We start from the raw sequence: 24,618 nt of genomic DNA on the forward strand, positions 1-24,618 counted from the left end.
TTAAATTAAGAAAAGAAAGAGTTTCAGGAGTCTATTTTTACTAAATTTCTAAAAATTTAAAAGTTGAATTAACATCTAGCAAAAATTTATAAAACAAATTAGTTAAGAACAAATAAAAAGAATTAAATCAAAATATATTTACAAAAAAATTTAATATATATACATATATATAAATTTAATATCTAATATATATACATATGTATAAATTTAATTTAATATTTTTTCTTTCAAAAATTTAATTTAATATTTATTTATTAGACACCTCCATAAAATTCTTTGTTTTGTTTTCTATGTGCGTTGCTACAGTTATAAATAAATTAAAATATGTTTGAATAGAGTTACAGATTAATCCAGAAATTAAACAAAGGAAATGAGTTAAAAACAAAGTAAATGTTATTTTTATAATAAGGTTGGATTCACTTTGCTCTTCAAAAGTGCGAGAACAAGATTCATAATGTCTGTCTTTTACAAGTCATTCATGAAACCTAAAATTTAACCTTTCCACCTTTTCTGCACATAGCAATTTGCTTCAAGTAGCATATGCGAGTTTTACAAGAGAGAGAAAAATGGATAACAAAACCATCGAATTCAAATGAGTGTGAAGATAAGCCATAAAAGATCAGAAAGAACCAGTGCCTTTCTTGTAGTGTAGGAGGCCAAACTTCATTTCTTCCAAGCACATATGCAATCGATAATAGAAAAAGAGGCTGTACTGAGAATTCTAAATTCTGATATTAACTGTTTATTTTCTGTAATTAATCAGTCATCCTCATCATCAAGCTCTGTGAAATCTTCTACCACATTATTCCTAGCAGTTTGTCTACTCATAGATCGCATTTCTTCAATTTCAACAAGTAACAACGGATCACACACTACTTTGTCTGCCTGCAAAATCTTAGGGCAACCTGACAGAAAGAAGAACAGTTATAGAGCTGATTAGGTAATTAAATACAAGTTTAGCAAATGAAGATTAAATACCTGTTATAGGACATTTTGCTTGTGCTTTTCCAGATGCTATATGGTGCATGATTGCCTTCTTTTCATAAATATGCTTGCATTGCACACTACAAATTAAAAAAAAGGAAAAAAACAATAATAATACGTTTTAATCAAAGTTTTAAAGCATCACTGTCTTTATCCAAATTACCACTTATGCCAAAGGGAGGAGATGAAAAAGAGGTGGGGTGGTTAGAGCTCACTATAAGTTACTTCAATACCCTAATTGCAATCGACAAAAACATTTACAAAAGCATCCACCATTTTAGGCATGCATATGGCTTACCCATGTAGATCTATGCACCGAATATCTTTTACTTTGCTTCAACTGCTAGTGACAGTACTAGCAGCTAACCAGTAATTAAAACAAAGCAATATGGTGAAAAAAAAGAAAAAAAAAAGAGCATACATTTCGAGGAAGAACTTAGTACCTGCGAACTGGCTCTGCTAGTTCAATAACAGGCTTTCCACTCACTGGGCAAGTTATATTTAAAAGGTTGGATTGGGTACTTGTCATTATAATATCCTCTTGCTCTTCACCTGGCATTGGCTGCCCCGAATGATGAACATTCTAGAGTAGAAGGAAAGCACAAGGCACTAGATTATTATCCACAAGAACAAAATACAGTATAAATAGCATGTATGTTTATGTGCAGAGAGAAAAAGCTTCTATAAGCAAGTAGCCAACAAGTTGATAACATTTAGAATAAAGTAAAAACAGCTCTATATAATGTCAAAATTAGAATTATTAGAGAACCTTCTTTCTATCTCTATGGAGCAAAGGAAATTAAATGTCAAAATGAAGATAATTTAGGAAAAATAGATGATGATGAAAGCAAAAGTAAAAATAGATATTCTAGTGGTGAGGGGAGTTTTGGCCAAGTCCAAATCAGAAAATCAAGAATGAAGTATATATATAACTATTGATAGTATAAATTAAAAATAACAGTTAAGCTGAAAATGGCTTGGGAGTTTTTTTTTTTTTATCTTGAAATCATTATCATGCATTTTATACCATCGTGGAAGTCAAAACATATTAATTGAGTGCCTTGTAAATTTAGGTTTTCCGAGAAGGTAATGCATGCTAAGCCACAGGCTCATCTGTAATACACAAACGTAATGCTATAGGCAGGAAATTTTTATTTTCAAATTGATTATGGCAATGATATTTCTACGTTACTGTTTCGAATAATGGTGTTTTTTCTCCTTTTTGAACTGTGCCCAAAGATTTTGACTTATTATGTAGATTATTAACTTTCGGTTGCAAATAATTAACTAGGCGCCAAATAAAAATTTTATTCAATGAAAAGTCTGTACAAATATATATCAGCAATTTTTGATTTTCATTCAAGCAACATAGAAATAATTGGGTCTTAACAGCTAAGGTTAGCAATGATAATTAACAGAAAATAAAAAGCATATTACTGATAGAAGCAACCAAAGAAAATCCAAATATTTTTGCCTTAAAATATATGAAAAAAACATACCCAAATAGCTTCTCTAAATTGACGCATTAATGGATGACTTTGTGAAGCAAATGAAGAACTAGACTTAAGCTTCTCAAACTCAGCCTCAAGCAACTTCTTGAAATCTGTTAACTGTGATTCAACATCAAATCAACAGTAAGTCTGATAATATTAATATAAGCAGCAAGATAAAATAAAAAAATACATGAAAAAAAAAGTGTAGCAAGAATTCAAGAACCTCCGCCCCGGGCTGGTATGAATTCCCAACCGATTCAATTGCTGATGCATGATGTTGACAATCTTCATAAGACTCAAGCAATTCAGCAACAGCATTTTCAAGGTCCTTTACCTGAAACGTCAAACTTTGAATAAATGGAAGATGCCATTTGTAACAAGCTTTTATTTTAAGTGCCAATGATCTGGGAAGAGTAGCTATAATTCAAAAATAAATGCTATTTCATGAAGTAGATTTTTGCAGCAAAAATAAAAATAATATGCTTCATAATTTGCCAAACAACATGAAACTAGGATTCCTTAATCAAATCAGATGGTATACAACATAAACAGATTAACTCTTCAGCATGCATAGATCTCTAAATAAAAGCTTTGGAATACCATTGCAGATTCATTATCTTTCTCAAAACAAACTGCAATTTCCTTCATCATATTCAAAGCCTTCCGAATTTCCTGAAACAAGGAATAAAGTGAGATGCCAGATAAACACAAAAATTACAAACTCCTAATAGTTGGTTAGCATTTCAGAAGTTCTTGTTTTGCCAGTTACAAGCAAAATATGAGGTTCATCCAAATGCTAAACAAATCCCACCATTTAAGACTTCTGCATGAATTGATCAATGTCAAGACCCACAAAAGCACCATTGCATTGGCAAACTCCATAACCTATAATTTGAAGATTCAGAAGTTTTTCTTTTTCTGTTTTTTGTTTTCTTTTAACCCCTTGTTTCTTTCTCCTTCAAGCAACGAAAAGCACTTTATATTGTAGAGAAAATTATGTCAAGATAAAGAGTGAGCGAGACTTAGGTACTATGCCTTGGCATTTTTCAAGCAACTATTCTCTTTCTAAAAATCAATCGAAAGGAATTCATTTTGCTCATAGAAGTGAAAAGCACATGAACTGTTTCAATGTTTAAGTAAGTGCATAAGCATGATTTGAGTAATAATGGCATACTTCATTGTTCTGCTACAACAGCAACAATGAAAGCAATCTATTATGTTGTTCTTGCACTGAAAAACTTCTGATTTGAATCATTCTATGGCCAAAAGAAGAAAAAGGATCCCGATGGATCTAAAATAATACATAACAGAATCCATTTAAAGGTAACTATATGCAATAATTCCAAACAAATGGTGGAATTTGTGCAATTCAGGGGCTAATTTCATCTGAAAAAATGCCTAATTTCCTTTCACAAGTATAAACTTATACACACACAAAAACACCCTGGGGTTTTCTAAACAATCACTTAAACATTTTAACAGAATTGAGTAACCGTGACCAATCAACCTTTGAAATTGAAATTCGATTTTGATTTCTGGAAGCAAAAAATTGAATTCCATTGACTATATTGTTATCAAAAACAAGGAAATTGATTGCAAATATGAAATAATAACAAAAACGCGAAGTGGAATTTCGTTATTACAGCAATCAGAGACTGAGCTTCCGAAGAAAACGTTGAGGCTGCGTTTCTGATTCTTCCGGCGGCGCCGCCGTCACGAGAAGCTGAGGTTGAAGCCATGTACGTTGGTTTTTGTCTAAACTGTTTGTTACTGGCCGGTTCAGTGCATGTTGGTAAAGTGAGATCTGCTAGTGGTGTACGCAGGTGTTTTTTTGGAGGGAGTTTTTAGGAGGGAAGAGTAATCTCGGAGTGGACTCTGTACAAAAACGCACATAAATTCATGCGTTTTACAATATATTTATTTATTATTTTTTTAAATATTAGAGAAAGGAGATTCCAACCACATCTATTGCAAGTTCGTAAATTTATTAAATGGTTAATACGGCATTATAAAATAATAAAATTAATGTTTTGAAAACTCTATACAAATTAAGGAAAACTTAAAAATAATAGTTAAAGAAAAATTATATTTCATGATTTTTTTATTTTGAAAGTCAGAATAATAGCTAAGGAAATAAAACTATTGATAGAATCAAACTGAAAATCGAATCGATTTGATTCAATTTAGTTCAATTCCTTTATTTATAAATAAATCGATTGTCCATTCGATCAATTTAAATTAAAATTTTCTTGAGTTTTAGCCCAATTTTATAAAAATCAATCAGTTAAGTTTATAATTTAATTGATAGGAAAAAATCAATTAAATTGACTGAACTTAATTAGTTGGGTTCTTTATTAATTTTGATTCGGTTCAATTACAATTTCTAAAAAGTTAGTTCACCTCTTTTATATTGATTTCATTGGATTTTAAATCAAAATACAAATTTGATGGCTAAACCATACAAAAGTCCTCAAACTTTACAATTTATAACAATTGACCTCAATATTATTTTAACCCCTCTGAAATCTCAATTTTAATTTTACAACCTAAATTTACGCTTAATTTTACTCGGTGTTCCTGGACTCATATCCATTTCCCTTTACCGTCCCTAATCTTCAAAACGTCCCAACAAAATTGAAGTATTTTTAAAATTGTAACTATAAAATCCAAAATCCACGTAACCTGTCAATTTTTACTGGTTTACTCTGTTGGCATGTCGAATCACTAAAAAGTTGCCAATAATAAACTCCATGTCAGCAAATGGAGGTAAAAAAAAATTATGCGCCCCAGAATCCTTTTATCTCTAAAATCAATCTTTTCTCTCTCCTTTTATTTTGGTCAAAGCCCTAAACTCATCGTCCCTCTCACTCTCATTTTACATTTTGCAAAACGAGTACGATTTTATTTTTTATAATTTTTTTATTATTTTAAAAGGAATGATAATAAAAATTTGTTGAGGTCAAATTAAATATTTTTCTAAAAATAATGCTCCCACATTACCTATTTCCTGCCAGTGTGAAAATTGAGAGAGGTAGAGAGACGAGAAGAAGCTATGGAGGTAGTACGAGTAGCTTCTCTTTCTTTGTTCTTCTGTTTTTCATTCATTTACAAAAATTCGACAAAGGAAGCACTAAGCACTATCCTCGTGATAAAGAGAGATAAAGCAAACTCAAAACAAAATCAAGCAGATCTAGAGAGAGGGGAGAGTGAAAGGTGTTTACCTGAAAAAATGAATGCCGGTGGATGCTCAAGTAGGCCACTGATTTCTCTATTCAATTTGTTTTACAGATTTGCTCGCATGCTTTACCAATTTTGATTATTTTAAGCGGTTTTGTTGCTATTTAAAGCTTTCTATTGATATTCTCTCTTTCCTCCGTAACACAGCTTCAATCCTTGTAAACCTTCCTCACCTATAACTCCACCGTTTTCTTCCCATACTAATAGAAGTTCAAAGAAGAAAGCTGATTGAGAATCCTTTTTTAATGGATCACTAATATGAGTTTTAGAGCATTTTTGAGCAGAAATATAGTTAAAGATATGTTTTAAACATGGGAGAGAAAAGATTAATTTTAAAGATAAAAGGATTCTACGCCCATAATTTTTTTTTTTACTTTCATTTGCTGACATGGTGTTTATTGTGTGACAACTTTTTGATGATTTGACATGCCAGCAGAGCAAACCGGTAAAAATTGACCGATTAAGTGGATTTTGAATTTTACAATTATAATTTTAAAAAGACAATTAATTTATTTGGACATTTTGAAGGTTAGGAACGATAAAGGGAAAGGGGTATAAGTCCTGGGATGTCGAGTAAAATTAACCCCCTAAATTCAAATTGATCAAAATTATATAAAAAATAGTAATAAATGCAGGTTCCACGTATCTTGTTTGAGATAGCTGATCCAAGGAGCTAGATAGCTAGACCGCACCATTTTATTTGTATTACTATTCTTCCTGATTTTCCTTTTTACCGTGAGTCACAATAGATTTCTTTTTTTAAATCATATGAAAAAATGCAATAAAAAAAATCGTATTGAAAAAATTTTCTATACAATACTCTCTCGTTGTTCCAAAATATAAGTGATTTTATATATTTTAAGGAGTAATAAATGATGTTTTTTCAATATTATCCTTGTTTAGATTATTTACAATAAATATTTTCAAAAATAACTATTGATTTTAAGATAAAAGATAATTTGGTCAAATTACTCTTGAGTTTGCTATAATCTAAGATAATTAATAGTTTCTTTAATCCTTGTACAATAATCTTGAACGGCTTATATTTTAAAACAGATGGAGTAACATTTAGGTACTCAAAACCCTATCTAGATAACACAATTTCCTAATTTATTACTTCCTCCATTCCATTTTACTAGTAACATTTGCTCTTTTCACAAAAATTAAAAAAATGATTGGAATTCATTGATTTTCTAAAAATACATGGTAAAATGTTTAAATTATCCTATATATATATATATATATTACACACAAAAATAAATATAGATAAAGTTGAAAAAAAATAATTAATATAATTTCAAAAAAATTTACTGATGTTAAATGAGGTTTTCTAACAAGGCTTCATAGAAGATTTGCGCTCAAATCAATGGAGGGAAAGGAAGGTGGGACCGTTTACTTATTCATTTTATTTGAAAATATAATTTGTTTTATATTGATTGTTTCGCCCAAAATATAAAACATTCTAGATATTTTAAAAAATAATTAATGATCTTTTATTAATTTAACCTTTATTTACATTCAATGCAAATTATCTTCATGAGTTACCATTTGCTTTAAGATAAAAGAATAATTAAGAGGAATTTATTGCTTTTCTAATTCTCATAGCAAAATTTTAAACGACTTATATTTAGAAATAAAGGGATACAACTTTTTTTACTAAAATATTTTTTTTTAAAGAAAACTAGAAAATAAAGTTTCGTGTTTGAATTTATCAATTTTTATTTTGACAACTAGAAAAGTTTTTTGAACTTTATCTAAAATTTGAAAAACAAGTTTCAGATGTTTTCACGGTTGTTTTCCAACTATTTTTATTAAAAAATATATTTTCATAACTAAAATTATAATATATAAGACTTGTTTTGAAAAAATATTTCATCGAGTAATGATGAAAAATATTGACATAACTTAATAAATATTTTTTATTTTTCAAATTTATATTATACATTAATTAGTAATTAATGTTATCATTATAAAAATACATATTTATAATGAAATGATTTATTTTTAAAAAGTTATACAAAATGATAAAAAATTGATAATATTATTGCAAATCAATTATATATACTAAAAAACCTTTTTTTAATAATATTTTACTTCTTTATTATGAAAATCATGAATACTATTTTTAAAATTTTTAAACTTATTTTTATTATTAATAAGTCAAGGCGTTTTTTATTTTCTATTCCTTATTTTTTCCATTTTATAGGAAAAATTGTTTTGTTGTAAGAGTTAGTTTTTGTAATTGCTGAAATTAATTAAATTGCAAAGTTACTTAATTATATTTCCACAATTTACTTTTATTTCTCATTTTTAGATGTTATTTTTCCAAAATTATACATTACTTTAAGAATATTAAGAAGTATTAAATGATTTTTCTAATTTTACTATTATCTCTACTAAATAGAATAACTATTTTTTACAGTTTCTAAAAAAAACTATCCTATCTCCTCTATCTTTTTCTTTTTTTAATTTTAGTGTATATTAATAGGAAAAAATATTGAAAGAAAAAATATTGAAATTAGATTAATTAAGGGAAGTCAAATAAAGATTATTTTATTTGTACATATGTAAAACAAGTAAGTTTTCACTGCTAACATGTAGGATTTCAAAGAAATGACATATATAATGCTTAATTTTTTACTTTATATTTATTTGGATATAACTCGGTTTTTCAAATAATGACATGTGCGGTACTTTTATTATTTATATTTTTTATTTAAAAATAAATTAAATTATGATTATCTATTATTAAATTAAATTTATTAAATATAATTAGTTAATATAATATTAGAGGATTAATAACATATCAAATAACAATTTACAGAACTTTTTTTTGAGAAGAATTTATCCAACCTTTTTTTTTTTGAGTAGAATTTATCCAACCTTTAATTATAAATTACTTAATTTATGAAAACGATAAGGATTGTTATTGTTCTATATTAATTTAAAAATAATTAAAAATAAAAATAAAAATTTATTTATTTATTTATTGAATTAAATTATACTAAATATAATTGATTAATTATAACGTTAATGAATTAATAAGATGATGATTTACACAATTTTTTCAATTATTTAAAATAAATATTTAATTTACGGATTTAATGATAAGAAGAGTTATTTTTTATATTAAAATCTAAAATAAATCAAAATAATCATTTCCACTATCTTTTATTTGACTTTCTTTTTTTATTTATCTCTATAAGTCTCAAAATATTTAATCTATCCATTTAAACGCATGTCTATGTATTAATTAATTCTTATTTTTATAATAAGAAAAATCAGAATTATATTTTTACAATTTATCTATCTTTATTAATATTTTTAATAGTATAATAAAAAATTCACTCAAGAATTTATCAACAATATATATATATATACTTTTAATTTTATTTATTTTTCTTAATTATGCATATGACAGAGATATTACTAGTATTTTTGTAAACCTAATCACTTGTGACAATTATATTGAAAAAGATATAATTTGAAGTCAAATTAAAGAAGAGATCACAAGTTGCTTTCAATTCCAATAAATGCAAAGAAAACAATTGTATAATAAATGTTAGGGGGTTTTTCCAATTCCCTCGAGATTATGGCATTGCACGTGGCAGATAGAAAAAATTTGCCAACGAAATTGAGAATTATTATTGAAATAATAGTCTTTCTGACTATGTACTTAAAAAAAATGATAAAATCAAAACACTTTTTAAAAGATACTTGATTTCATTGGTTTGGTCCATAATTTAGACAATTAAACAGGTTTAGGTAAATTTTTCCCTTAATGGCATGTACCATGTCCATAATTGCTGGCATTGGCTCATCCAAATAGTGATAAGCAAATGATAAAGGTTGAAATTGCCCAACCAGCCCAATCTTCTTATTTCTAAAATCATTTATTTTGAAAATATAATTTGTTTGAGATTTTTGCACGAAAAGACTTATATTTTAGGATAGATAAGATACACGTAATGACTATAAATTTTATTTTTGAAATTTTAGTATTTTAATTATTATATTTACATAGTTTGATATTATTTCAGTATTAGAAAACTTAAATTTTTTATTTTTTAAAAAATTATAAACACAATGAAGATTACTTTACATGACAAATTTTAATTAATTATTTATTATTTATTATTTATATACTAATTACTATTACTCCCTCTATAAGTAATTTCAATAATATCAAGAAACAATTAATAATATTTTTCAAACATACTCTTATTTATATTACATAAAATAATTTATTTCTATAATTTCCTATGGGATAATTTAATCAAATTAATTACTTTATTAATTATCATGTAATAATCTTAAATTATTTATATTAATTAAGTTGGCCTGTGGAGGCGCTGCCAATTTATTACAGTAGACCTAAGCTAGTCAGAGAAGCTGACTTGCCGACGCCTGATTCATTGTTTCCGTTCATCGTCAGACAATTTTGGCGTCCATTTCCAGCGTTCTTCTTTTTAATTTCATCTTGGCAGTTAGTTTGTCACCTCAAGTTGACCAAAGCGGTACACAGTTTTCGAGCTCGATTTCAGCGAAGCAATAGTGAGTCACACCGCGACTCGACCTACGACAACATCAATTCCATTTCTAAACGCGTTTTTTCCAAGTAGTTTGAATGAAATATTTTAGGCTTACGTCACTTCTTCAATTTAGAATGTCTGTAATTGAATGTTATGTATTTTTAATGATGTTCTAATATTAAGACTTAGAATGAAATATTAAACTGTTCTTGTATGTTGTGTTTGTAATGAAAAATTATATTCTGGATGATTACGTTGCCATGAGATTATTGGAATCCTCAAGGCAATTTCTACTCTTACAATTGTCTATTTTACATGCTGTTTTAAGTCAATTTTTAGGGGGATGGTCGAATTTTCACCATCAGTGCATATACACTTATTTAATAAAATAGAAATGTACCGTGAAATAGAATATATATATATATATATATATATACAAATTAAGTGTTATTTGATTGGTTTTCTCAATAATATAAGTAGTGAGAGGTTTCAAATTCGAGTTCTCTCAATCATATTTAACTAATTTGGTGAATTAAAAGGAAGACTGCCCTATTATGTAGCCGGTAATATTATTTCGATGCATTAAATCTTCAACGGAAAAAAAAATCTATATACAATTTATTTAGTATTTATAGTTTTGAGTTTCTAAAATCTAAAATCAAAACATGAACTTTTCTAAATTAAAATTAAATCCATCTGAAATGATAAAATAATCCAACCTAATGAACCAAAATACATCAATTCAATTTAATTTTTCAATTTTAACCAATAATGTTCCTGAAAGGGTTTAAACTTTAAAGTTTTATTTGCAGGTGGACTTGCTCCAATTATTCAGATTTTCATTTTGTTCGAACTCGATCCAACACAATAAAGTATACTATGCAATGTTAATTAACTTTTTTATTAACAATGTGAAATTAATCCCCTCATATATATGGATTCCCAACTCGAACCATTTTCGAGGAGAGCCTCAATGGGTATAGGTTGGCTGTCCTAGCCAAGAAATAAAATCTTTTATCAAGCTTAATACCTTGAGAATTGAGTATTTTTAAAATTCTCACTCAAAATTAAAAGTAAATAAATAAACCAAGTTACATCAAATTAAATAATTCAATAGTTATCAATTTGGTTCGATGTGTCCCCTCAACAAAAAAAAAAAAAAAAAAAAAGAATAAATAAATCGGTTGGATGTGAAACAGGATTATAGATGTATCAAAAGTTGTAGTCTTTATTTAGGAGTGTACAAAACCACTGACCGAACCGACTCATTTCGGTCGGTTATTTAAAAGAAGGTTCGGTTAATGGTTTACTCAGTTTGAATTGAATTTGATGTTTAGTTCAAATCGATTCAATAGAAATTTATCAGTTGGGCTCAAAATCGAATCGAAATAAAAAAATTGATTATTGATTGAACTGACTAGTTTGATTTGAATCGGTTTTGTTCAAATGTCTATTTTAGTTCTGTATGTTATAAAAAAATTTGATTTATATTTCATAGTGTGGGTTTAATTCGATTTGACTTAAACAGAACTCACCGTTTGCTGGCCTGGTCTTTATCCATAAGTTTATTTATTAAGTGTAAATTTTTTCCATCTGGTCAAAGCAAAGAAAGCCCCATACAGATGTAGATTGGTCACGTTGATGTCAAATTACGTACGGACTCAAGTTGATTCCATCAATTTCCCTCCACACATCCACGATCTAACCTGGCCAGCCCCACCTGAAAACCCTTGTCGCAAGCAAATAACACCAAGAAAATTTGGTTGTTTGACATTGAACCATAAACATCCATTGGAGTAACACTGGTTTAAAATATGTGCACACAAGTGCCACTTGCTTGATGCATTTATACAAGTTGGAAAACAAGCTATATCCATGCTTTTACCATGGATTACAAATAATTTATTAACCGTTAATATTATAAGTAAGCACTCTGATCTTTGAATTATTAATTTAAAAATATTCAATTTTTAATATTATAAAATAGATATTCAAGCACTGAAGTACTGGTCCAATAGTTAAATATATATGTATATTTTTAAACATACCAAAATCTTGATAGGGTACTAACAAAGTACACTTATGGCCAGAGAAACTTGTTTTATGAAGCCCAACTTGATACTCCACCATTAGAACCAATGAAACAAGCATAAAGCTCATCAAGTTGCAAAACCTCACCATTGACATCTTCATGCAAACTAGAGCTACCACCTTCATCACAAGAAGAGTTGCAAGAAACATTAGGAGGAAGATGATGATGATAATGAGTAGGAGGAGGAATGATTCCATGATTTAAAGAAAACAACATTTCTTGAACCTTCCTTAACTCTTCTTTAAGTTGCAAAACTTCTCTCTCTAATCTTCTTTTATCAACCACTGCATTTTCAAGCTTCACTTGAAGTGTATTATAGTCAAGCTCTAAGCTTTGTGTCCTCCATCTTGCTCTCTTGTTTTGGTACCAAATAGCAATTTGTCTTGGTGGTACTCCTAGTTGGTTTGAGAGTTGGAGTTTGAGCTCAGGCTCAAGTTTCTTGTTAGTAGTGAAAGTTCTCTCTAGAAGCCTAACTTGTTCTTGTGTTAGCCTTCTTTTGTTGTTGTTTTGGTGTTTTGGTTGGGTCTTTTGTAGGTTTTGGGTATGGAAGAAATCCATATTATTTTTGGGGTTTTTTTAGAGAATTGTTTGAGAAAAAGAAATTCGTATGAGAGGGAAATTGTGGAAGTGTTTGAGAAAATATTGGTGGGTTCAGATGTTCTTTTATAGTACAATGGCTTATACTTGACAAGGTACTCCTTTACTTGATAGGGAGAGGAAGGACCCTATAGCGCAAATAAGGGGGCAAAAAAGGAAAAAAGATCACATTGCAATTGCAAATGAGAGAGAAAGAGAGGCGGCTAATTAAGTATTAATTGGTGCGCGTGGTCTTCATGTGAAGATGGTCCTACTTATGATGATATAGTACATTATCGTTATGGGCCTTGAATATTTTAATTTGTTAAAAAATAAAATTTTCCTTTCAAAGTCTTTTTTTTTTTTTTTTTTTCACATTTATAATTGAAAAATGTACCATTTTTATGCAAACATCGGATGGAAATAAAAGTTTCAAGTTAATCCATTTTGAACCAATGGTCATCCCTAATTACAATGACTAATTCGTCTTTTAAACTGTAAAATCCATATTGATGGTAGTAGCCTTATCTGGGGTTGCCAGTGGAGGTGCTTTATTTCTTTGGGGAGATGACTTGATGGTTATTCCCTTAATATTGGTCACTCAACGATTTTGGTTGGTGAGCTGTCCTCCGTTAGGGTCGATCTGATTCTTGGTTGGGATCGTGGTTTCCATAAGATCATTATTGAGTCTGATTGTTTGAAGGTTGTGAGGTTGGTCAACTCTGAGTTAGCAACGGCTCATCCGAGTTCTCGTTTTGTTTTCTATATCATACTTTTCAGGAAGCTAATTTTGCAGCCGATCATTTGATTAAATTGAAGCATTCTATTCCGTCTTCTTTATTCATTTCGGACATAGGTTCTAGTTCCCTGTTTTTGATTCTTTAGGCTAATACTTATAGCATTGGCCTTTTGAGGTAGGCTATTTTTGTTTTCTTTTTCTCCCGTTTGTAACAAAAAAAATGTAAAACTCTTATTATGTTTAGATATGTATATTTTCCATTATATATAAAATATATTTTTATATATTTTTTCAATATGAATTTCATCTCATCTTGCTCTATATACCTTCTTTTTTTTTTTCTCAATTATTAAATATTGATGTGTATCACTTAATGATAATATATAAATATACACAAATTTTTTTAAAACTGAAATATATACCATTTTTAATAACTTAGAGAAGTACAAAACACAAAATGGGAACACTTTTTTTTATTCAGCCGAATTGTCAATCGGCAGAAATATACAAAATCAGTTGTTAGATCTCGAAATACAATTGTGACATAAGCTGATAGTATAACTTTTTAATTTTAGTTTTATATACCATGTGAAATTCTTTTTTCAATTTCATAACCATTACTCTTCTGTTTATCACAGAATTAAAATTATATGATGTGTAGGTCTTATTAGTGTTTTTCTTTTTTATTTAGTACTGTAAACTAACCAAGTCGCTTGAAATTTGATTGGAGAAAAATTTATTCAATAAACTTAATATATTAAATTTAAACCTTTTTATGAAATTCATTTAATAGACTAGTAGAATTTATGCTTTATACTAATTAATTCAATCATAACAATCACAAATTAACTTAATAATAGTAGACAAATCTTGGGGTGTGAAAACCATCAAAAATCAAATTGACCTGTTTCAGTTTGGTTTTGACGGTCTATTTACAGGAATGTATTTTGTGGGTTTGAATCAAAGACATTATTCGTTTCAAGCTAATTTCATAAAAATTAATCAGTTGGATTTAAAATAAACCGGCATAGCAAAAATAATCAAAGCTGGCCGATCCGATTGGTTTGATTTCATTTAGATACTAATTTTTATTTTTGGTATGTTGTCCATAACCTTGATTTTCATTTTTTAATCTTAATTTTATTAGATTTGAACCGAATCAATCAACTGTTTGCTCACTATCCGTAAATAGAGATACGGAATCCAAAAACGAGCTAGAGCTTGAATCCCAACATTTAAATTGTACATTACCCACAATTTTTCTTTTTCTTTTTCCAATTGAAAACCGATACACCTCTACTTATCAAAACACTCGACGCCCATTTTTTCTGATGTTGAACATTATATATATATATATATATATATAAAGATTGTCATGAAAATCCAATCATGTTCCCTGTTCGTAGTTCGCATGACACCAAAATATTAAACAATGATATGTAAAGCTCTGAAACACAGAGCCCCACTCATTTATGATTTATTATCCCTTGGGGCCCTGCTCCTAACCATCTTGACCGACATTAATGGCTAAACAAATCTCATTTTATAGCTAAATCAGAGAGAAAAAAAAAAAAAAGTCCAAAGACTTCCATTGCCAAAATACAATATAAAATCCAAGAGTTTGAAAGGGGAAGGAGCTGCCATTGGGTCGAAGCAAATTGAAGAATTTGACTGTCATTTTGCTTGTCAAAATTTTTAATTTTTAATTACATTATGTTTATATTAAATACTCCTACACCAAGTCAATAGTTGATTAACATTTAATAATATTATCACTCTCTTTTATCTATTTATAAAATAAAAAATTCATATTTTCATTTAAATTGCCACTATTAAATTTATTAAATATAATTAGCGGAAATAGGTAATTCTTTTCCCATCTTAAGTTGGTGGCCGCTGGGTGTTGAGGGTAATGAGAAAGTGGAAGTAACAAATTGAACGGGATAGACAGACCTTCCAATTCAAATTCACAGGACATAGACATTGCTAGAAGTTGAAAACGAAGTTTAGAAAAATGGAGAAGCATTGGGTGGTTCTTTCAAGTAATAATGAAACATTCTTGTCAACTTGTCCAATTAATGCTAGCAGCTATAATTTGACTTCTGCAAAATCACAAGTCGGTATAAATAAAAATTATCTTAATATTACTAAATTAAAACTTAATCTTTTAAAAATTTCAATATTCGTTATTAGATTTTTTTTTTTGCACGTGTATTTTCACCTTTAAATTGAGATATTTTTCAGATAAAATATTTTTTTATGGCAGAATACATATTCACCCATGAACTTTGCAATTTTAAATATTGTGATACTTTCAATTTTTACTTTAACTCATTAAACACTTCAACTTATAAAATTACATCTATTAAACACTTCAATTTTTAAAATTATTCTATTGAACACTTTTAGATCAATTAAACACTCATTAAAAAGTTAAAATTTATAAAAATTATTATCGCAAAAATCATGCTAACTATATATCAAGTTAATATTTTACATAAAAAAGTCAAAAATCCTAAAAATTATTAATATTAATATCGTAAAGTGCGTAATATTACCAAAATTTATAAATTCAAGTGCATGATAGATCATTTGTGAAATTCAAGATGCCATAAAGTTAAGATTGTAAAGTTCAAGGGTGAATTTATATATTCAACCTATTTTTTATAGAAAAACTAGGACAAAACCCCCTTTTTTTTTTTTTTTACAGGTGTGTAATATTACCAAAATTTACAAGTTCAAGTGCATAATAGATCATTTGCAAAATTCAACATGCCATAAAGTTAAGATTGTAAAGTTCATAGGTGAATTTATGTATTCAACCTAGTTTTTCTATACTAGGACAAAACCTTTTTCTTTTTTTTTTTTTTTTTTTTTTTTTTAGAAGACAAAAACTGAAAAACTTTGTTCAAGAAGAAGCCACTAGCTAAATACAAAAACCTTTCTATCTACATATATATTTGCTTTTTCAACCTTTCCTGCTGTTGTTCTTCTTGAGATCAATCACATATCGTAAGTGTAGTATTATCTTTTTCTAATTTTCGTTTAAACTTTAATTGATGGGAATAGGATCATATCACATGCAACTAATTAAGTGCATGAATTTAGTGCTTGGGATACAATTAAGCTTCTCAAAACTAGACATAAAAAATAATTGTGTCCCTAAAGTTATAGCTAATCCTTGATTAGGTACCTTTCAAAACTACATTTCATGTTTTTAATCAATAAAAATGGTGTCGTTTGGAAGGGTACACTCTTCCCCACATGCATGCTTATATTTTGATATTGTGATTGGTAGGTGTATACAGAGCCTCTGTTCATGCACCTTTGAATTAATGATGTCAATTGGATAGGATAATTTGAATTTAATTTTTTTTTTTATTTGACAAAATATATAGTTTTTTTTTAATTCATAAATAAAAATAAATACTTTTCTTTTTTATTTGACTCCCACAATTTAAATTTACAATCAATAAAATTAAAACCAATCTATTGTTGAATATAAAATATCAACAAATATTCATTTAATTTAGTTTATGCGCATCTACGATTTTAAAGTAGTCAAGCTGTATTAAACTCTGTTAGACTTAAGTTTGACTTCTTAAAAATGAAAAATTGAATTTGAGATCGATTCATTTATACTTTATAATTAAAAAAATTATTAATCATTTACAAGTTTAAACTCGTAATTTGAATTCGGCTCATTTATTAATCAAATTCGAAATATAGATTCGAGCTCAACTTAATAAATTTATAGAACAAGTTTAAATGAGTTTTTTTTTTTTTTTTTAACTATGTTAAGTGTTATTTTTATAAATATGTTTAATATAGTTTTTATTAGGATTTTTAGTATTTTTAATGACTTTAATTAGTTTTTATTTAACTTTATTTATGTTTTTATTTAAAGTTTCTTTGAATTATATTTCATTTCCTATTAAGGAATTTGGCATGATTTCCCTACAAAAGCACCCAAAAGTGATTAAAAGTTAATTAGGCCGCAAACATTCAGCAAAAAGCATACTCGGGCCATGCTACCCAGCACCTCCGTGCTACTCCGCAGAGTTCGACTTGGGTCGAGATTTCATATTAAGCCCGTGCTGCTTCCATGAATCTGCATAAAGATATTATGGGACGTACCTTATTAAAATTGGAGTCCTATTTAGATGCCGAGAGAGTCCTAATTGAAAAAATATATATATATATATAAAATCTGAACAGTTTTCTATATTCAAAAAATTTATTCCTCAATAGAAATTCACTTTCCTAAACGAATTTGAAGAGATTCCAAACAGTCTATATAAAGAGAAACTAAAAATAACTATTATTCATTGTATGTAACATCTTTTGTTCTATTGTTATGTAATCTACATAGTTTCTCACTCTTTAAGACCCCCAAGTATTCAAGTTGGCGTTAAGACTTAAGAAAGTCGCTCAAACTAATCGTTAATTAGTTTTTATTTCTAAACTCTCTCCTGATTATTATTCATTATGTGATTATTCACAAATTTAATTGAGTTTACTTTATTTACTATATCGAAGTAAATCTTTTTACTAGGGATATGATGTACCTTAAAATCCAACTTCAATTTATAATATTAGATTTGATTTTCTTCATTCAAGTAAAATTATTATTGATCTTAATGCTTTTAAGTAGAGTTTCTCCTCTTGATTGATTTATTTCATTAATTATTGTCGAGAGAAGGGTTTTTAATATGACGAGGTAATAAATTTCAAGGGAATAACAACTTGACGCAAGAGCTAGATGGTTTGATTCGTGGGAAGTTTTCATAAAATTAAAGGCCTTAATTTATGGATTTCTAAGAAATCACAAGAACTTAGTAATGTTTGGTTCCGACATTGAGAGATGTGTAATTGAATTAAGTTAAAATAGCTAATAAAACATCGAGAGAGCTTATTAGCGATTTTAGGTTTCTTTTCCTTTTTAAATAATTAAAATTGATTATCAAATTAATAGGATAAACTAAACAAAATTAAGTGGAGTCAAAATCTCTAATGGTCTTTAATCCTTTATTTCTTTACAACAATCACTTGCTTTATTTCTTATTCATTGCTATTTTATTTATTTTATTTTTACAATTATTCTTCTTATCGTTGTTTAAATAATAGTAGGTTAACACAATTTTAGTATTTGGTATATAATTCTCGTGGGAATGATCCTTTACTCATTCTTTATTATTTGTTGCGATTTTGTGCACTTGCAGATTAACCTGTCAAACTGAGTCTTGAACAACTTACGAATAATTTGACTCATTTACAACCTTATATAATAAATATCACTACATATAAATTATTTTCCATATACATGAGAAATATCCAAATGAACATTCTATTTTGGTTTAGAGCTACGGATGATAATTAATTAATTAATTTTGTTTTGGTTAGAATTGTTGTAGTAAAACATGACGCAAACCTCATTCAAAGCTTGGATGGTCCCTGCCTCTAAGTGCATGAATGCTACTGTATGAGCAGCAGTCGAATTTGGATCTGATGGTGCCCCGGATATTTGTCTTTATTTCTGCATACTTATCTGGGAGTGGATTCTATCGCAAACAGCTGGCAAATTGCATTCAAGGGAAAATATTTTTTTTTTAAATATATGTAATCAATAAAATGTCCTCTAAATTAATTACCGTACGCTAAAAAATAAATGTATAATGTTTTAATTTTAAAATTGAAAAATAAATTATAAACTTAAGTTTGGCGAAATTAACTATTTTACTGGTGTCTCAATATGTTTGGCAATAATTTTTTATATATTGTTTAATTAAAAAATTATTTTTATTTTTTATAGTGTTGCAGACTTATAGTGGCATATTATTTATATTAGATTTTAGAGTTTGAGGTTTTGACTATATTCGTCAACAGCTTTTTAAGTAATTTTTATTTTTATTTTTATTTTTATAATACTCAGTAACACAGCGTTTCAATTAGTTTTTAGAGATTAAGGTAGTGTTTTATAAAAAGTTAATCCATATAATATTTAGCTTTTAGTATTTTATGAAAAACTAATCAAACAGCTAACAGTTAACTACTATCACAATAATTAATTTTGCCAAACAGACTCTTTGGCTATTGGATTAGAGTAAGAAAGAGTTAATAAAGAAAAATTAACACGAGTTTTCATAATTGAGGGTCCGTTGGTTTATCTGGTTATACTTAATAGCCAATAATTATCTAAGGCAATGGATGTTGACGTGTGATAAAATTTTAATTGCGGTTGCCGTTAAAATATGAAATAATTGTTTTTATATATTATATTATATAATGTGTATATGTATATTTTTAGGTGAACATATCATTTTTAAACAACTATAAATTAAATGATAAAAAGTATTAGTTTAAAAGAATAATAATAAAATGACAAATAAATAGCATGTAGAATATTTATCTCTTCAAAAAAAAAAAAAAAAAAGGAATATTCATAATTTTTGTTGTACATGTCCTAGCAGTTTATTCTATTGCCATATTTATCTCACACAATTGCTTTATCCCTGTAGCAGTTTAATCTAACCGGAATACATAAGCAAGAAGATCTCAAGCAGGACAAGGATCTAGAAGTGTCCAAACAAAGTTCTTCATAACTGAATAATCTACATGTAGCCCTTTCAACTCTTCAGGAAGGCCATTTGAACCATAACGGGGTGAGATTGGAGTCATAGGCACAATTGCTCCATAATCTCCTTCCAAATTAGAACAACCTTCTTTGATGTATGACATGTTTTGTTCTCAATAAATTACCAAGAGATAAAATTGGGAAGAGACCCTGTGCTTCCAACAAAGAGTGTGAAGGATTATCAGACAAGCCAAGCTCTAAAGGAGTTTTAATCGAGGATGAGAGAACAAAGAAGGGATCACTATCTATTTATCTATTTAATAGGTAAGATAGATAGTTGTAACAAAAAATTAGATAAAATAAAATTCAGAATTATAATTATTAATATATCTATTTATAACAAATAGTTCGTAAATTGAAAACTTGTGAAAAAATGAAAAATAAAAAACAAATGGAAGAAATAAATTAAAAATGTAAGAAACTTATAAAAAGAAATGTTGAAAGAGAAGAGTGTTAAGTATTTTTTTTTCTTCAAAATTAAATGTGTGTGTGTAAAAAGTGGTTTTCGATTTTAGGATATCTTGAATTTTACTAAGGTAATCGAAAATCTTCGTTATTCTCTCCTTATTCTTACATGTATATATATTAATTTGAATAAAGTTATCATTTGATTTGGTAAAATAACGTATTATTTTATACATACGGTTCATGAAAAAGATTCTTGATCTAAAAAGGATTTTACTTTGAATATCATTATAGTACCCACATATAAGTAGATCCCTAATACAATTTACAATTAAATCCTAATAAATATTATGATCCATCATATATACCCTGATGCAGGTCATTTATGTCCGTTTGTTCGTTCCAAAATACCCAATCTGGTGATGACCCAATTTGCAAAGAATAAATTGTCCACAAATCTGGTTGATTTGTTAGATTCAATACCATTGGTGTAAAGGCATGCCACCAAATACTATAAATAATATAGATAATGTTTGTCTTAATATTTTTAATTAAAAAAGGATTCCTTCATTTTCTACTACCAATAAAATAAAAATTGCTAATTAAGAATATGTTTGTGCGTTTGTAAGGGTGCTTTTATCAATCCCATGATTCTTCATTTCTTATTATTATTATTATTATTATTATTATTATTATTATTATATAAAATTCAGAAAAAAAATTAAAATTTAAAAATTTAGGGGCCGGGTGAAGTTCAAGCTACAAGGTAGATGATGATTCTTCTAGTGAAAGTGTATTCATTAGATATACACTTGATTTGATGATTTCTTCCCATTATAAATATTGGTGCATTTGTGAAATACTAGTGATTTGAGAAGATATCATTCCATCTGTATTATTCAAAACCTACAAAGGAATTTTCAACCAGAATCTCTAATACAAATGCATACATAAGATATTACAGAAATGGCAGGAAATATAGCATTAAAACCCTAATAAAACCCTAGCAAATGGTATTACTATATAAAGAAGTCACATAAATGTGTTCTAATATCCAAACAAACAATCTCCAACTCCAAGCAACATAATAATATGGTTTCCTATACTCTTCTTATCATCACTGTCATTCTTTCAATGTGTTCTTTCCAATTTCTTGTTACCAAATCAGACAATAATTTAATTCAAAATCTATGTAGCAAAACACCAGAGCCAGTCCTCTGCAAAGATTGATTGAATGGCAACTCAAGCAGCAAGAACGCCGACAGAAAGGGTCTAGCCGCAATCTCAATACATTGCGGCGAGCACGATGCACAACTGCTTTTTAACTTCGTTTTCAATTTGTGGGAAAAAAACTCCAGCTTCCCAAACTGAGTTAAAGCAGGTTCTTGATACATGTTCTTCGCAAACCCTTTTAGGGCCCAATGGTTTTCGTGGAGCCCTAGTTGCCCTTGAAGAAAGTTCTTTTAATTGGCGTGGGTATGCTATTGATCAAATAAATATATTTGGCAAGTTTCAAGTCCAAAGGTGAAAATTCAAGCCCAAAGATGGATGACCCAAACCCATATGGTGTGTAAATACTTAGGAAATTCTAGAATACTCTCGCCCATAAGATATTTTAATAAAATATCTCACCTACTCTAGAATGCTCCATGTAATCTCCATCGTACATTTTTATAAGTAAATCATAGCTGTATATTGAGGAGGTGGAAATGCCTATAAATACTACCCTTCACCTCATTTGTATGAACCAAGTAAAAACCAAGCCCAAGAAGTAAGTAAGTAATTCCTTTCTTAAGCTTCGTGAAAGTATGCTTTTTATTAATACAATATTATTTGGTGTTTTGTGTTGGTATTATTTTGGTTGTCTTTTCCGTTATTATTTTTTGTGTTATAAATTATTAATCAATCTTGGAGTTTATCACTGCGCTAATATCCAACACGTTGTTTGAATCTTTTTAATAAAGATCCTCATCTTGATTTGCCTCTGTGTTGGCCGGAAGTAAAGCAGTTAATCAAGATATTGGTATTATTTAGGGATTTTGAGGAATATTAATTGATTTTAATGATCATCAGTTTTTCCTTAGTAGTTCAATTGGTTTTTAATTTCTTGTTTTTTTGAGGAGGTGTAATATTATTAGGAGATAGGCATGGCTACCGGTTCATTTTGAACCAAAATTGAACCCGAATTGGATTGTACTGCAGATAAACTGGAACTGAATCGGAACTGTCGGTTCAAGAACCAGTTAAAATTCACGTGAATGTTAAAAACCTAAACTCGAATCGAAAATTTTTTATTTTTTTATTTTTAAAATGACAATCACTTAGTCTATTCTATACACCTCTAAAAGTCTAAATAATATTTTACTACATGATACATTACTTAAGATTTTTTTAAAAAAATACACTTTACTTTAAGAGCTCGTTTGAAATAAATGAATTCCACAAAATTTTGTGAAATTCATTTAGAAATCTAAAATATTGTGTTTGGAATAAAAAAAAAAATATTGATTTGAATTTTACGAATTAGATTTGTAGAATTGGGTATGCCTAACTCAGATTTTACTAAAATTAATGAAATTTATAAATGAATTTCACAAAATTGACCATTAAAATATTTATTGACAAAATTTCCTTCAATTATAAACTTAATTATTTTTACTTCATTTTCTTTCTGTTTATTTTCTTTGGAAAATTCTGAACTATAACAACTTATTTTTTTCTAATCCAATAATGACATTAGTTTATATTTTTCTTTTTTTTTCTTTTTATTTTTATTTTTTTTTGAAAAATTCCAAACCAGTAATGATAATTTATTTAATTAATAATATTTAGATAAAATAAAGTGATAATTTATTTGATTATTTTATAAAATTAATTAATTTTATTCTTATATGAGTATGACCATTCTAAAATTTATTTAAAATAAATTTATCAATATATTATAAACTCATATTAATTTTTTCGAAAGAAATATGTAACATTAAACCGATTTTTGAATATATATAATTGAAAAATGTGATCAAAACTGTCGATTCATTGGAATCGAGATCGGCCGAAATCTGCAGTTCAAGAGCTAATTCAAATTTAATATTTAAAAACTTTTGAACCGCGAACGGGGATGCCTATTAGGAGGTGTATATCTTTGTTGTTTTCTTGTTAGTTCAGTGTGTTGAGTTTTTATAAACTAAGTTGAAGTTGAATTCGGAATAAAGTGATAATTTATATTTTAATGGTGTCCATTTGTTTTCTCTATTTTTCTTGGATATATATATATATATATATATATATATATATATATATATATATATATATATATATATATATACATATATATAGAGATGGCCATATTACGGTTCCGGGAACCGGAACCGTCGGTTCGAACCGGTCTGGAACCGTAACCGGGCCGAACCGGAACCGGAACCGGAAAATTCCGGTTCGGTTCCGGTTCCAAATTTTCTAGAACCGGAACCGGCGGTTCCAGTCCGGTCGGAACCGGACTGGAACCGGGCCGAATCGGAACCGGAACCGGAAAATTCCGGTTCGGTTCCGGTTCCAAATTTTCTAGAATCGGAACCGGCGGTTCCAGTCCGGTCGGAACCGGACTGGAACCGCCGGTTCTCCGGCCGGTTAGAACTGCCGGTTCGAACCGGTTCGAACCGGCGGTTCTAGCCAAACTGTCAGGTTTTTTTTTTTTTTTTTAAATTTTGTTGTGAAATTTGTTTAAGTTTTTAAAAGAATAAATTTAATTGAAGTATTTTTTTAATTTTTTAGGTGTATCTTTTAATTTTTTATGTTCAAATATATTTTTTTTTAAACCGGTTTTCAAAATTTAAAATTATGTTCAAACTTTTTTAAACAAAAAATAAATTCAGTTGAAAATTTTTTTAAAAAAAAATAATTATGTTCAAGTCTTTAAAAAAAATAAA

The 24,618-nt window shown here is 28.1% G+C and overlaps 2 protein-coding genes across 3 annotated transcripts; both read right to left on the minus strand.

Annotated features, from left to right (window-relative positions):
• Positions 1-371: 371 nt before the first annotated feature.
• Positions 372-5,992, minus strand: HPY2 (RING/U-box superfamily protein). Of its 2 annotated transcripts, none has more exons than XM_020680668.3 (7): positions 5,699-5,992; positions 3,078-3,149; positions 2,701-2,811; positions 2,484-2,594; positions 1,428-1,567; positions 979-1,064; positions 372-905 (listed from the first exon to the last, which is right to left on the minus strand). In XM_020680668.3, exons 2-7 carry the CDS (start codon positions 3,126-3,128, stop codon positions 760-762), a joined length of 645 nt encoding a protein of 214 aa, XP_020536327.1. In that variant the 5' UTR covers positions 3,129-3,149; positions 5,699-5,992; the 3' UTR covers positions 372-759. The 2 variants fall into 2 exon arrangements, with proteins under 2 accessions (XP_020536327.1, XP_012076268.1); XM_012220878.4 differs by lacking the exon at positions 5,699-5,992 and adding an exon at positions 4,121-4,352.
• A 5,998-nt stretch (positions 5,993-11,990) lies between these two features.
• HB52 (homeobox protein 52) lies at positions 11,991-12,981 on the minus strand. Its single transcript, XM_012221304.4, has one exon. It carries the CDS (start codon positions 12,894-12,896, stop codon positions 12,348-12,350), a length of 549 nt encoding a protein of 182 aa, XP_012076694.2. The 5' UTR covers positions 12,897-12,981; the 3' UTR covers positions 11,991-12,347.
• Between the last annotated feature and the right edge of the window lie 11,637 nt (positions 12,982-24,618).

This window comes from Jatropha curcas, chromosome 7, assembly GCF_041381405.1.
Source record: "Jatropha curcas cultivar XTBG-Jc1 chromosome 7, XTBG_Jcur_1.0, whole genome shotgun sequence".
Lineage (NCBI taxonomy): Eukaryota > Viridiplantae > Streptophyta > Magnoliopsida > Malpighiales > Euphorbiaceae > Jatropha > Jatropha curcas.

What these genes read in the sequence shown, in the direction of transcription:
- HPY2 (XM_012220878.4), bottom strand. Translation starts at nt 4,216, where the DNA reads ATGGCTTCAACCTCAGCTTCTCGTGACGGCGGCGCCGCCGGAAGAATC. An exon ending in AATTTAGAGAAGCTATTTGG is followed by an intron (nt 1,568 to 2,483) that starts GTATGTTTTTTT and finishes CTTCTACTCTAG; the next exon opens with AATGTTCATCATTCGGGGCA. An exon ending in CTAGCAGAGCCAGTTCGCAG is followed by an intron (nt 1,065 to 1,427) that starts GTACTAAGTTCT and finishes TTTAATTTGTAG; the next exon opens with TGTGCAATGCAAGCATATTT.
- HB52 (XM_012221304.4), bottom strand. Translation starts at nt 12,896, where the DNA reads ATGGATTTCTTCCATACCCAAAACCTACAAAAGACCCAACCAAAACAC.